This window comes from Populus nigra, chromosome 5 (genome assembly GCF_951802175.1).
Source record: "Populus nigra chromosome 5, ddPopNigr1.1, whole genome shotgun sequence".
NCBI classification, from domain to species: domain Eukaryota; kingdom Viridiplantae; phylum Streptophyta; class Magnoliopsida; order Malpighiales; family Salicaceae; genus Populus; species Populus nigra.
The window spans coordinates 6,982,289-6,998,641 of record NC_084856.1 but is presented as its reverse complement, the minus strand read 5'-3'; the positions used below and the strand labels follow the sequence as shown (position 1 = coordinate 6,998,641).

General features: G+C 32.8%; 1 protein-coding gene across 1 annotated transcript; it reads left to right on the top strand.

The window, feature by feature from the left end:
• The first annotated feature begins 2,039 nt into the window (after nucleotides 1-2,039).
• LOC133693518 (auxin transporter-like protein 3) lies at nucleotides 2,040-4,926 on the top strand. The gene is made up of 8 exons (XM_062114742.1): nucleotides 2,040-2,413; nucleotides 2,521-2,706; nucleotides 2,873-2,985; nucleotides 3,103-3,286; nucleotides 3,401-3,498; nucleotides 3,778-3,985; nucleotides 4,105-4,362; nucleotides 4,473-4,926. Exons 1-8 carry the CDS (start codon nucleotides 2,258-2,260, stop codon nucleotides 4,665-4,667), a joined length of 1,398 nt encoding a protein of 465 aa, XP_061970726.1. The 5' UTR covers nucleotides 2,040-2,257; the 3' UTR covers nucleotides 4,668-4,926.
• Nucleotides 4,927-16,353: the final 11,427 nt, after the last annotated feature.

Genomic DNA, 16,353 nt, shown 5'->3' with positions numbered 1-16,353 from the left:
TCAATAGTTTCAATAATAATTCTTACACAACAATTTTGTCATTGCGGTCAAGAGTAGTACATACACAGTTTTGTTTTAAATAGGCCTTTTGATTTTCTTTATTTTTTTCTATTAGATTATTTCAATCTCATAATCTGGTTTGTGAGTTTGGAGAGATAACCTAGGTTGACTTAACCCTGATTACCAGGGTTACAAGTTTTTTAGGTTCTTTTTTTACCCAATTTTGAAATATGTATATGACACTTAAGCATCATATTTTATACAGAAAAAAAAAATCAGGCCGTGGCACAGCACATTTCCGCAGCTAGTAATCATCTAATTCATGATCATATGTAATGTCGTCAACAAATTAATTTCCTCATTATTGATTTTAGCTAACCAGGATCCAACGGATAGCTATAGCTATGGCCCATGGCTATATATAGTTAAATGATTTTAGTCCCAAAAAAGGAGAAAATTATAATTAACGGGAAGTTTGTAGCGACAAGAAGTTCAATCATGAGGCTAATTAGAGCTTAGACAATTAGCATAGGCTGTAAAAGAAGAACTAATCCCGCTGTTATTTTGAATTATTATATTCGGTAAAAGGCAATAAATTTAAGACAACGATCATCATTTGCAAGTTGTTTGATCACTCATTGCCATTTTTTTATTTTTTTATTGAAATTGCCAAAAGACTTGCTTTGATTATCTCAACCGAAAACTTTCAGAAAACTGATTCTCGTCACATAAAAGCTTGCTTTAAAGCCTAAAGACTAAGCTGCCAATGCCTCCTTCAAAGGTTGAAGGAGGATGGGAAAAGATTGATCTGAACATCACCCATGTTTATGTTTTATTTGAGGTGTTTGGTAATGTGTTTGTGATTGTTTTTTAGAATATTTTTTATTTAAAAATATAATAAAATAATATTTTTTTTAAAATTTATTTTTGATATCAGTATATCAAAACAATTCAAAAATATAAAAAAATTTATTTTTCAATAAAAATATTGAATTCTCAAACCTCTGTTTAGACCGCATTCCCAAACAGGATCTAAGCTCAATTGAAGTTAATCACGTGGTGATAGTCCAAATTATAGCCTGTTTGTTTTTGTGTTTGAAAAAAATTAATTTTTAATTTTTTTTAATTTAAATTAATTTTTTTAGTGTTTTCAGATATTGTAATACAGTAATATCAAAAAATAATTTTTTAAAAAATATTATTTTAATATATTTTTAAATAAAAAAAAACTTTTAAATAATGTAAATCTGCAGTGTGGCACATCTCATTTAAATTATGAAATAAGAGGCCCAGTTTTGGCAAACTTTCTCAAAACAGGAACATGTTTCTGATGTAATTTTCGATGAACTTGGTTAAACCTTCCGTTAGACTCAACGGATCAATAGCAATAATGGATGATTTCACAACTCCGTTATTCAAACATGGCAACCATTTCGCATTTATGACTAATATAAGACATTCACTCAAGATCATCGGTGAGATGCCTAATCAAATGGGCCAAAGGGAATAGACACTCCCATAAGAAAATGAAGGGTCTAATCAGTTTTCCTTCTTTAGTTTAGTCCTAAAAATCAAAGATTTGTAAAGCCAGTTGGCACACGTGTGGTCTTAATCATGTTTAGCACCATCACCACTTCTCAAAGCCATCATTAACTCCATCTTAGCCTCCACGAATTCACATTCCCATCTTTCTGTAATCCCTCTTTTAATTATTTAAAATCTCTCTCTCTCTCTCTCTCTCTCTCTCTCTCTCTATATATATATATATATATATATATGTATGTATGTATGTATGTATGTATGTGCAATCCATATACTTATTTATAAACATGGGTTCCGTTTGGTTTAGAAAAAGCCTGTGGTGGGCCACCCCGCTCGTGCAATGCATGAGAGGCCCGGCCCACCATTCTACTTTCAAGCCCATAGGAAGAGAAAAAGCAGCACAGTGAAATTAGCTTCTCACATGCGGGGGTGTGTCACCCACAAATGAGATTTAAAGCTAGACCCTATGAGAATGAGCATGAGATTCGTCGAACTATGTGATGTGAAAATCACATTTTCAAGGGTGACATCAATAGTCAGGTGCCCTCGTGGGCGACTCAATAATTGCTCCAATATTTTTTATTTATTTTTTATAAAGATGAAAGAAGAGGAAGCATAACAGAACATAGAGAAAGGAAGCACCCCTTTTATCTATTTATAGACACTCTTGATTACTCAATTGCTTCCGCAACAATAGCACCAGTAAGCTACAGCAATGGCTTCCGAGAAAGTCGAGACTGTTATTGCTGGAAACTACGTGGAAATGGAGAGAGAAGAAGGGGATTCCAAGTCTACTAAGAGCAAATTCTCAAAGTTCTTTTGGCATGGTGGTTCAGTATGTGATGCTTGGTTCAGCTGTGCTTCGAATCAGGCAATATATTCAAGAATGCTCTCTGGTTTCATTGTCATCATGGAAGATATGTATAAATAAACCCATCAATATACATATGCTGATATATGTCTTTTAATGGATTGTAGGTTGCACAAGTGCTTCTCACATTGCCTTACTCGTTTTCACAACTTGGCTTGTTATCTGGAATTTTGTTTCAACTGTTTTATGGCTTGCTGGGAAGCTGGACTGCTTACCTTATAAGTGTTCTTTATGTTGAGTATAGAACTAGAAAAGAGAGGGAAAAGGTTGATTTCAGGAATCATGTAATTCAGGTAATATATTTTATACCCTATATATGATTAATTACAAATTAGTATCTTAATTAGCCTTGGAAAGATACTAGCTGAAAAGTCTTGTTGGAGAACCTTCAAGTATTCGTATTCGTCTTCGTCTTCTTCTTCTTCTTCTTCTTCTTTAACTTAATTGTATTGTTTGCAGTGGTTTGAAGTTCTTGATGGGCTGCTGGGAAAACACTGGAGGAATGTCGGCCTCTTTTTCAACTGCACTTTTCTTTTATTCGGGTCTGTCATTCAGTTAATTGCCTGTGCGAGGTATCATTACATATTCATCAGTCATGATGTTAACCTTTTTCTCCTTTCCTATTTGGTTGAAGTGATTTCGTCATAACTAACCTTCACTACTGCTCTAATTTCTTCGCTAATTCGCAGCAATATCTACTACATAAACGACAGCCTAGACAAGAGAACATGGACCTACATCTTTGGTGCATGCTGCGCGACAACTGTCTTTATTCCTTCATTCCACAACTATAGAATTTGGTCATTCCTAGGCCTTATGATGACTTCTTATACGGCATGGTATCTGACAATTGCTTCCCTAATCCACGGACAGGTAGACTGCATGTTTTATCTTAGATAAGAGGCATAAAATTCAGCTGAAAAGTCCATTTTGGCGTAATATCCTTTCCATAATCCATTTAACATTGACTTCTCTCTTTTTTTGAAGATTGAAGGAGTGAAACACTCAGGTCCAACCACAATGGTTCTGTACTTTACTGGGGCTACCAACATTCTTTATACCTTTGGTGGGCATGCTGTCACAGTGTGAGTGATGATCAATACACACACACACACACACACACACACATATCCATGCATACCCATAATTAAAGGAAAGAGTTTTCCTGGAAAGGGAACATCTTTTCTTGTAAGAGCTGGTAAGCAACTTTCTGACTACTTACTCTCCATTTGGTTTCCTGTAATTATAACCATAACACCATCATTTTATACATAATACATGCTCCATATGTCTGCGCGCACGCTTGTGTGTGCCTGGCATATGCACAATTGTATCAAAAAATTAAATTTGGATTGTTAATGTAGGGAAATTATGCATGCAATGTGGAAGCCACAAAAGTTCAAGCTCATATACTTGATAGCAACACTTTATGTGTTAACCTTGACGCTGCCATCAGCTTCTGCTGTTTACTGGGCATTTGGGGACTTGCTGCTTACTCATTCTAATGCTCTCTCTTTGCTACCAAGGAATGGATATAGAGATACTGCTGTCGTACTCATGCTCATTCATCAGGTTAACTAATTGCCACTTAATTCCATGGGCCTAAAAAGTCTTTTTTTTAAAAAATAAAATAAAAATAAAGTTACCATATATTCAATTCCTTCAAGGTTTTGATTTTATTTTTTTGGCAGTTCATAACATTTGGGTTTGCATGCACCCCACTGTACTTTGTCTGGGAGAAATTCATTGGGATTCATCACACAAAGAGCGTGTTCAAGAGAGCTCTGGCTAGACTTCCTGTGGTGATACCAATTTGGTTCCTGGCTATCATCTTCCCTTTCTTTGGACCTATCAACTCTACTGTTGGCTCTCTTCTAGTCAGCTTCACTGTTTACATAATTCCCTCATTAGCACACATGGTCACTTTCTCTTCTGCTTCGGCTCGAGAGGTTAGACATCTTAAAAATCTCTCAATTCATTCACATTAATACGCAGTGCATTTTTATTCTCATTAGAGAAATCAAGTTACTGATAATTTTTTTGTTTGGTTTTTCCACAGAATGCTGTGGAGAGACCACCGCCATTTCTTGGAGGGTGGGTGGGCTCGTATTGCGTGAACTTTTTTGTGGTGGTATGGGTTTTTGTCGTGGGATTTGGATTTGGAGGATGGGCAAGCATGCTCAACTTTATACGTCAGATTGATTCATTTGGTCTCTTCACCAAGTGCTACCAGTGTCCTCCTCACAAGGCTTGATTATTAGATTCCCCTACTTTCAGAAAAGAAAGTTGACGAAATATTAAGATACTTACGCAAGTGTGTAAAGAGAGATTGGCATTTGCAACTCCCCCCCCCCCCCCCCCCTCTCCCTTTCTTTGTAAGGGCTATATATGGTTGTTGGTTCTTGAAAAGGTGTGATGGCAATCATGGCCACCCCCCTCATACAGATGTAACTTGTGTGTTATGAATCTTTGCCTTTTTTATGAATGCAAACTCCCTTGGTTTTTGTGGGATACACACTATCTCTATTTCTATACATGTTAGTTAGTTATCATTTGAAAATTAGTTAAATCTGAGTGCATTATTACAAGAAGCAGAACTAATTTAGGTTTGAGAATATTCCAAGTAAAAAGCTACCAGATTGAGTTTTGCTGGTGACATTTTACATGTTCTGAGTTAAAACTTGAAGTTACTGATTTCCTCCTAAGGTCGAGTTAATTAACATATAACTACATATATTACTACTAGAAAGTTGTTGGCAAATTGCAACTAATCTGCATAAAATATTCCGTTGGTATTGACCAATGATAATAGCAATGTGTAATTTTTATTCTGAAATTACCAATAGAATTCCTGATGGATTTAATAATAAAATAAAAATAATAAATTAAAGAATCAATAAATATTATATCAGCAATATAACACATTACTAATTATATTCCAATGAAATGGTCGATGTAATCATTACATTGCCATTTTCCATTCAAATTTCGTTGTTAACTTTAAAAGTGTTATAATCAACAACAACCCCTCTTTTCTTTTTCTTCTTTTTTTATTTCATAGCAGAAACAACAACCCATCATCATCTTATTTTATCACAAATCTGGCTCTTATCCTCACAAATACAGCTAACCTAACACTCAATAGTGTTAACATCCCTATTTTGGTTAAATTGTTTTCTGAAGATTCGCTCCACCAAGTAAGCAAACCTACCCTTTTTTTTCATACAACCCATTTATGTTTTATGTTAATTTATTGATTTGTTTGTAGTATTTGTATTTTTTATATATATTTAAGTGTTTTACAACTTTTTCGTAGAGAATCTTGTTGTATTAATGTATGATTTGCATGTTAAGGTTTGTCTAGAATTTAGGAGAAATTGAATTTGTTTGTAATATGATGAAATTGAGTTTAATTTTGTAACTTAGGTGTCTTATAATGAAAGAAATGATGAGTTATTTAATGAATATTAATCACATTTTGTTAATTTTATTGTTAAGTTGAAAATTTAAAAAAATTTGGAGAAAAATGATTTTTTTTTGGAATTTATAATAATTAAAAGGTATTAATTTAATTATATTGAATAATTTTAAATTGAACAAATAATAGATTATTAGTTAGACCCCAATTATTTGTTGTTAATATGATTTTTTAGTTTATATTTTCATGCAACATTGATTTTGTGTAAAAATGATACATAGTTGTTGAATTGTGAATTTATTTGTAACAAAAAATTTGGTTTTGAATTGATGGTTACATTATTAATAAATATTGTCATCAATATTCTATATAGGCTTTATAAGTAATGGATTGTTTTTTGATGTATCGAGATTCACCCAAAGAGTTGTAAAAGCAAGATTATCTTCAAGGAGTTGAGGCTTTTATTAATTTTATACTTTTTAATTCGAAGAATATAGTGGAGGATAAAGTAGATGTCTATGTGTGAAGTATAAAAATCAAAAGGTTCCACCGAAAAGATATAATGATGATGCATTTTTGTTTAAAAAAATATTTGTAGAAAATACTTGTATTGGTGTGTGCATATAAAGAATCTTATGACTATGTTAAAAAGAATGGTTGGCTCGACTTTTAGTTCTTGCAACATTCATGAGTTTGTGGATAATAATAGTAATCCATATATGAGTATAGTGATGAATGCAATGAGAATAAATCAGGGTTTTTTAGGTGAAGGTTTATGTAGCATCTCTTTAGATGAAGAACGTATGTAAATACAACTAGGTTTTTTAAACTTTTAAAAGATCTTAATGAACCATTATGGGATATATGCATAACTCACAACAAATTTTTTACTATTACACAAGTGTTTACCATCAAATCAAATTATGGATCGAGTAAGGACAATTATGATAACATCATTGAATGAGAAAAAAAATATGTTATTTGAAAGAGAACTTCTATGCTATAAAATCCACAATGAGACTTTATGGTCTAAGATATCAAAAAATAAATATGTGTCTAAACTTTTGCATTTTGTACTATGGTGAATATATAAATTTTATTGAGTGTAAAACCTGTCAGCATGTTCAATAGAAATCAATACTGATAGAGGAAGGATTTTTGTCGCATATAAAAAACTGAGATACTTTTCAATCACTCCTAAACTGTAAATGTTACTTATGTCTTTAAATACTACCAATCACATGACATAACATCATTTACATGATGAGGTGGATGAAGTCATGGTGTACCTTTTCATTGGTGAAGCCTAAAAGTAGTTTGTTGGGTTGTGTACAAATGGATTCAATCCATTTGGGTCTTTTATTTCATCCTATTCTTGTTGGCCGATAATACTAACAATTTATAACTTGCCTCGGGGATGTGTATAAGGCTGGAATTCATGTTCTTATCTACGATCATACCTTATCGTTATAGTCTAGGTAGGGATATGAATGTTTATCTTCAACCGTTGATTAATGAGTTGAGTCAGTTATGATCATTTAGGGCTTTGACGTATGATGTTGGAAAGAAATACATTTTTTTAAATGAAAACAACTTTAATGTAGACTGCAAATGGAAAATTAGCTTGTCCATATTATATAAAAAATAATAAGGCATTTACCTTAATGAATAATGATAAAACTTCTTTTTTTGATTGCCACCAGAGATTCTTGTCAAGTCATTATTGATACAAAAACAACAAAAAAGACTTATTGAAAGGTAAAATTAAAAGGGATGTTGCACCGTTAGTACTATTAGGTGAAGAATTGTATGATTTAATTCATAGTATGAGGGCATTATGTTTGATTTTAGTTTTGGAAAGCATAATTTTTCTGGTTCTGGTGTGACCTATAATTGGATAAAACAAAGTATTTTTTTAGAAGCTTCCTTATTAAAATATTAATGTAGAAAAGGATATGAGATGCACTAACATAGATTAATAACTTTTTAGAGATATTTGTTCGATCAAGTTGCATACTCAACACATGGAGCAACTTAAAATGAACATCACAGAGATAATTTACAAACTTGAAATGATATTCCCTCTTTCTTTCTTCAACTCAATGGATTATCTATTTATTTATTTAACATACGTGGTAAAAACCAAAGGTCATGTGCAATACAAATATATGTATCTATTCGAGAGGTTAGAGACCACTTACGTGCTAAGTAATTGTCAATTGCCTTTTATAAAACATTTAGTTATTCATCTCTAATTATTTACATACAAATACTTGTTCAACCTTAATTTTTTTTTAAAAAAAAAAGCATGTTGAGACTTTACTTAGCATGTAAGTATTAATAAAGAGATTTCAACTTTTATATGCGAAGTTTATATTAATAAAGAGATTTCAACATTTACCTTATATTATTTTTAGCCTTATTTAAAAATAAGAATCAATTGTATTTCAAGACATGATGATGTTAGTGAACTACCTTTAAGTGAGGATTCATTAATATTTTGCCATCTTGGATGACCATTATTGAAGAATGTAGTTAGGGGATATTTGATAGACATCTAATTCAGATAAGCATTTAATTATGTGATATTTAACTACAATGAATTGAGTTCTTTTGTTCGGTAAGTCAATTTTATAATTATATAATTTTAAATCATTTTATGTTATATTCTCATATAGACTCAATTCAATAACTCTCTTATGGGCAACATCATTAATTATTGTTCTCTCAAAATCCAAATGCTAATGAAACTTAAATTTTTTGATTATAAAATGAATAATTTACCACATGATTTAAAACATGTGTAAATATTTAATAATTCATAACTCTTAAGAATATATTTACTTAGGTTTTTTCTTTTATCGTTAATAGTTGTTAACTTGAACTAGGTTTTCAACACGAGAGGCAATCTGGTAGATTCAAATTCCTATTTTTAAGTCCTGAAAGAAAGCTCTAGTATTATAATAAGTATTTCATTAATAGATTTTTCGTTAATGAATGTCTTTCATACTGAAGAGTATAGAGAGGGTAGAAAGACTTATAATAGTGAGGTCTGTGTAAAGGATTCAACTTTTAATAAGTTTGAAGTTGATTATTATAGCAAGTTATAAAATGTTATTTAATTGTGATATCAAAGTTCGTAAGATATATTGGTTTACCATTATAAGGATTTACTCTAATTTCTTTATCGGTATCATACCAATACCATTTGAAGATTAAGGTACCACACATGCTTTCTTGCCAAAAACATATAGTAATAGTGCCTTGCATGAATTAAATGATTTTGATAGATGAACACAACCTCAATCTCTTAAAACTAATCAAAATAAGATAATTATTTTCAATTTATTAAAGACATTAAAATTATTATTAGCATATGTTTTTCACATCACCAATAAAATAATATGGTATTGATCTAGTATTTGACGACTTGTTTGAATTTTATGCTTTACAAACATGTCTTTATTTAATTTTTTTAGTATTGTTAAATGGTGTAAACATGTTGTGCATGATAAATAGTTGATGATTGTGGTTTCAGTGGTATGCTTGAGGCAACATGTGATGTTGGATTGTATGAGTTGTTGCGTTTGGATTTTTGTTGCTATTTACAAGTAATTTAAAGCATGATGAAATTTTAGGTAGAGTCCCTGTGCAAGAGAAACTCTACCAAAATTTTATTACTTTAATAAAAATAAATATCTCATATGATGGATATCCATGATTTATACTCTTGTTGAATTGGTTAGTTATATTCTCAAGATGGTAGAAAAGCTTCCAAGTTTAAAAAGAGTGCTACTACTTCATCAGACATTAGTGTCAGTAAAGCTACTGTGTATTTAGGTGTCGATCATAAAGAGATTTAGGTGTCGATCATAAAGAGAAATCTATTAAGCCTGTTATCGATTAAGGCTCATCCAATACAAATCATAGAGCTAGAATCTCATCTTTCAAAGACTTTATGTATGTCAAGATTATTATTGAATGGAAGGCTGACCTCAACATGTAAGTCATTTTTTTCTTGTTATTAAAGATTGTATTAAGTTATTTAATTTTGTTCATTAATGAAAATAAAAATAAAAATATCTTTAATGAAATGATTTTCAGGTTTACAAATAGTGAAACTTATTGAATGATTAAATTGACAATGAGATATACGATGAAAGAACCATTGTTTCAATAGAGTCAACTCCATGATCATATTGAATGGATGGGTATGGTTAAGAAAATTTTAAGTTAGAAGATAAATAATTCATACTTTTAGTTAATATATAGTTTTGTAAATCTTAAAACTAATTAGTTTACAAAATTGATAATAAAGAAAAATTTTACTGGGATGCAAAAAAGGAGGGGGTGGCTAGGAAAGTGTGAAAAAATCACAGTGCGATTCGGTAAGTTGTAACTTGTCAAATTTATACTTTATTTGAATTGAAATCTTTCAATTTATCAACAACTGAGCCAAAATGTTTGTTGTAAGTAATTTTTGAAAAATTATAATAGGCTTGACCTTTTTCTTATTGGATTTTTGACTTGGATTATGGAATTTTAATTTTTTTATAAAGAAGCATATAACACTGACATACGTATGAAACATAAATAGGACACTTCAACCTATCTGAAATAAGATCCTTAGTTTTGGTTAGAGGTTGGAGCTACTGGTGAACCCGATAAGAATCCAGTTTACGATATGTTTATGATTACAACCCGAGACATGAGGGTGGATTGTAGTTTTATTTTATTTTATTTTAGGCACCCTATAATTTGGTCCCAGCCAGCCATCATCGATCGTTCAAGAGATGGTATGAGAATAAGTAAATGAATGATTGTTTGTTATGAAGGCTGATATGGAGGTAAAATAAAAAGAACAAAGTAGGAAAAAAGGGAAGCAAATATAGGCATACCTTTCAACATATTATCCTTCCACTCTTGGACCTCTCGGTTTATGATTTTTTATCCCTTTCCCCTTCTATCTCCAACTCCATTTTGTTAGGACCTTTTTTTTTATTGTAATTAAGATATTTGTATTAATTATTAAATTAATATTATAAAACTTTATTGTTCAAATTTGTTGTTGTGATTTTAGATTTTTTTTTAAAAAAATGCAATTAAGGTTATAATAAATGAACGCGAAAAAAAGTTCTTTGAAGTATCCATTGAATTACCGACAAATATAAAAGGTTTTTGAAAGTACCTTTCCATGTTTACCACCTGTTAACATATGATCTTATAACACTTTACAAAAACTAATCACTAACCAAATAAATAAAGAATGCAGAAAACTTAAATGCACAAGGTATTTGGTTATGAAGGAAAAACCTTTTGTAGAACTCTTCACAAGATTAAAAAAACCCTCCCGGGTAGATAATTTTTTCACTAGTTTAAAAGATTACGAAAGGAGTATCTTTGAACACAACCCTTTGTGTCTATACTACCTTACTTGATGAGTAGTAAATCATATTATGTCTCTTACCATAATAGCTTCGCAGTACATCTGACAATCTTTAAACCGTTATCATCCTAATTGGAACTTCCAGTTTGTAACAGTTCACACAGGAACTCTTTCTAGGAGTCTGCAAGCTCTCTAACTCTTCAAGGACCGATTCTCCTCGAGAATTTCCTACACACTCCTCGTGTGCCAAGAGTATATGTTGCGGAACTTTGTACAAACTCCTTAGCTAGTTGGAACACTTGCTTCAATATAATTAATGCTTTTAGGTTTTAAAACTCTCCTATAAAGCACGCATTTCTTTAGACTTAACATTCCTTATGTACATGTCTTATATGATAAGGATAAGGATAATCTTTAAGTTTTCTAGTCTTTCATGTTGGTAATAGACTACTCATGTGTTTTACAAAAACACTGATAAAGTTATCTTCAAATAACCTTTTTTACTCTATCTGAATTTATCTCTTAAATAATTTAAACTAATAAGATAATTACGGAGAAGATAATACTAACTAATTTAGATAAACTTCTATCCTAAATAAATTATCTTTTTACCAACCATAAAAAGATCTTCACTAATCTAAGTCAACAAAATAACATTTATAATTTTGTTGGTGAGTCTGTTAGAAATGCCCAAACTAATTTCATTAGAGAGTCACAAAATAGTTTTTTCAGTTTCTGGACTTGCTGATAGAATCCTTAATAGATATTATATTAGTAATTTCATCGGTGATGTCGTTAGTGATATTCAGCTCATGGCCGATGATATCACGGACATAATAATCTGTCAGTTTAATAATTACAGATGATTTTTTTAAAGGATATAAAAGCATGTCGTTATTTTTTGACGCGAAAAGCTCATTAGCAATCCTTTTAGTATAATAAATTACCGATAAAATTATCAATGGACATGAAATCCTCGACAAGAATTTCAATTAGTAATTTTATTGATAATTAAAATACCGATAAATGTCAAGTATAAATGCAGTTAGAATATTCTGTAGACGTTTAAGAACTTTCAAGTTGTGATTATTCTCATCGACTCAAGTGCTAACGAAAGCTATGATAGGTAGTACACTATCAATTGAGATAAATATACCCCCCACTAACTGTACCAAAATATCAAAAGAAATGGCGCGTGTGCTAATCTTCCAAGCATTTATATATCCAAGTCATTTTCAAAGGATGGTTAGGGTGAGATGTTGACAAAGATTTGGTCCACAAAGACCAAATGAAAAGTGCCATGGAGAATGGCTAGTGATGTGAAGGCGTTACTTAGCAAGATCACAAGATCACTCTTGCACAAATTGCATGCTTGGTTAGGTCGATTTCTTTTCTGCAGTAGAAGTAGCAGTCGTCTGTTTAGTGAAAAAGCTTGATGTGCTATTGGATGATCCTTGAATTGTCAAGAGCACCGTATGGTGAGGACCATTACAAGGTGTTGTGGTACAATAGACAGCTGCAAGCATCGGCCTCAAAGTCTGGAATTAATGACTATGTTCATGGACCCAACTGTGCATGGAAGGGCTTAATTTCATTACGTGCTTAATCAATTCAGTCATTCGATGTACCCTACACATTCCTACGGTGCTTTCACACAGCTAAACTTGGAAGTATGCATAATCTGATGTGGTCTGTTTGTACACTTCCTCGAGGACAAATGAAATGAACAAAACGATTTGGAAATTCATCAACCACTTAGTGATTGTTTGGAGTAGCTGAATGGAACACAAATTATTGGCAACAGCAAGAAAGCGAGGGAGACTGAAAACACAAGCAAGTAGCGCCATGTGATTGTGTGGATTTCTGGGCGATGCCGCTGCCCAAGTGAAGGCCTTGCTGTTTTGTGGGTCACATGTATCGTGAAAAGAGTTCAGGCCTGTGGACTTAGTGGGCTTACAACGACCATCAAGGCTAAAGTGACTTTGAATCTGACAAATAGAAGACGGTCACGACATGGAGAAAAAAGCTCCAAAAAGCAATCAATATTGATAACTACTCGACATCTACTAAAGCCATGCAACTCAAAAGCAAATGTCCCACTTCCCAGACCTAACCCAAAACCAATCCGTGGAAAATCAGCTACTTCTGCAAAAGTGATGGTATGGTGAGAGAAAGTGAAAGAGGGAGTGCCGCACTGCACTGCACCAATAAGAAAGCAAATAATTGGATATGGGAACTGTCATTCGATCGAAAATGCACTCAAAACTACCAGTTGGAGAGGTTAGTTCCTGACCAAAAGATATATCTGGTCAGATCATCAAGTGGCAAGTGAGGGGTGGGGTTATTATACATGATCAGTGCTTAAGGGGGGATCTTCAAATTTTATTAAGAACTTTCCAAGACAAGGACTGTCTGGTCACTGTCATGGAATGTTTGAATTATTTTTCTTCTTTTTTTCTTTCTCCAAGATCATTGAATCTGGCTATCTACAAAGAACTGCTTTTGACCAGCAACTGGGACTTTCCTAGATCAGCGGGGACCCTAATCTTCATGGGGTGGTCCCGGAGATCAGTGCTCCTTTTCTTTTTTCTTTTTCCCTTCAAAATTCAAATCAATGGGAGGCAACCGTAGCTTCTATGTACAAATCTGAAGCACTATCTTATAAAGAAACATCGCAACACGTTTTAGTTAATCTTTAATTGCTTTGCATTGATATGTTTTACTAGTAAATTCAGAAAAATATAAGATTAGGCCACTGCAATATAAATATACAAATCACGTTTTCTGTGATTTTGAAGTAAAAGAAGACAGAAGCTCTGAGAATCTGAGTTAATTCAATCCACAGGAGAAAGGATAGACGAACCTATCACTGTTATAATGATCAACAATGAAAACATATAAATCCCAACGTTGGATAAGTAGAACTTGCCAGCTTTGACAAGCTTAATGCGATGATTGTTACGTGAAGCAGAGATGAACAGAGAAAACAACATCATCTACAAAACAGCAACAATACAGCCATAGCCATAGGGACCTTAATTAATATCAAGTATATATAAATTAACCTTTTTTGTATGCATGCGTATTGTAAGGTTGCGGAACAAGAATCAAATCTCGATCAGGGCTCGTCCAAATCAAGTCTATATGTACTCTAACAGTGTAGATAAGGTGCACGTGTGTGGGTCCTCATAGTCACTTCAAACAGTCTGGCACACCTCATGTGTTGTGAATCGACTTGTATCGCCTTGGAGTTGGACTCTTTTGATTGTCACGAACACACAGCCACATTGCTACAAGTATATCACTTCGCCTCTTAAAGTGTTCCTATTTTAAAAATTAAGTGAAATCTAGAACTCAACCTAAAATTATCTAGGCAAGAACACAATATTGGATGCTACAACCGCGGAAAGCATTTTTTTCCATATCAGATCGCTGGCACAAGGATACCCAAGACACCATGAAGGGTGAACTACTTTTATGCCTGTTTTGGGGGATCTTACACAGTGATTTTTTAGCGAGGAGGCTGTAGAATCATTCATTTTGATACTTTTATGTGCCTTTGCGTTGGCATAAATCACTATCTGACCACGTATAAGGAAGTGACCTAACACACAAAATCTCTTTCAAATTCCCTGAAGACTGAAAACAGCAGATCTTCAAAGCCACCAACATGGCATTTCTGCATTCTCTCTGTTTCTCCAATGAAACTCTTGGGGTAAAAGAGATCAGAGAAAAGCTGAGCTAATGGGGTGGCGTTGCTGGTCAAAACCATTGGGGTCCATGGGATTTTCTCTTGATATTTTAAGGCCGCCCACTTCTAAAGCACGACTTGATATGCAATGGTTCTTCAGGAATTGTCCCCGTCAAAACTCTTTTTTTTTTTTCCCACAACGAAAACGGAAAAATCAGGCTTTACTTGAGTAAGTTAAGTAAACTTTTGCAAACTCATGATTTTGCATTGATTTTATAAGTTTTGATAGAGTATAAATATTACCTTAATTAACTCCCCTTTCACCCAAGTTAAACAAAAAAAAACCCTAGCCCACACCTTTCTCTCTCTGAACCAATATCTCTCTCTAATTGAGTTCTCTGAAGCTCACCGACTGATTACCAAGCTTCTTGATCCAAATCCAAGTACTTGAATCACGATACCCAAGGTCACTGACTCAACTTGGTTAGGTCAATAACTCAACTTGGTTCAATAAATCAATGTTGAAGACCATTAACTCGTGATTTTTTAGAAGAGAAAAGAAAAGAAACACTACAACATTTAACAGTTTTATCGACGGATCAAATGTAAGATTGTCACTTCGTCGGTAAATTTTTTACCAACAGAAAGCGTCTATCAGCATAGCGTTCATTGGTAATTCCATATTCTGTCGATAAAAAAAATTCTCGTTGGAAATACCGATAGAAATATTTTGTCGGTAATAATGACATATGAAGTATATATTTTTCAACTCTCGGTGAAATGTTGACGACATGTATTTGTCTGTATAAATGTCGGTGATTATGACATTTGTAGTAAATATTTTTCAACTCTCAGTAAAATACCGACAAAATGTTTCCGTCTGTGAAGACGTCGGTGATTGTGGCATTTCCAGTAAATATTTTTCAACTCTCTGTGAAATACGAACAGAAAAATTCTGTCTGGACATTCGTTGGTGATGTTTTTTTAAATTATTTAGAATAAATAATATAAAATTATATAAATTAATAGTAAAAAAACTAATTATGCAAATAAAATTGTATACAACATCAAAAATATAAAAATACAGTTGAATAATATTCATCCAAATATTCATTACAAATTTAATGTGTTTCCAAAAAAAATTAAATTAGAACAATGACGGAGCTAAAGGAGGAGGAGGAGGTGGTGGAGGCTGGTCGTTTCCGGGACCAAACGGCCAAAAAAAAGCTGCACATGTATCATCCATTTGTGATGTAATTTTCATGATTATTTGGCAGGGTTGTTCATAATTCGCCGAGAGTTGCTCGTATTTTTTGGTGAGATGGGTCGTATGTTGTTGCAAGGCCAAAAACTCCTTCGATTGGGTGCTCGATACTAATTGGGAGCTCTCAATGGTTGAGACACTACGAGCCGCTCGTAAGTTCTCGGTCGTAGGGTTGGAGAGT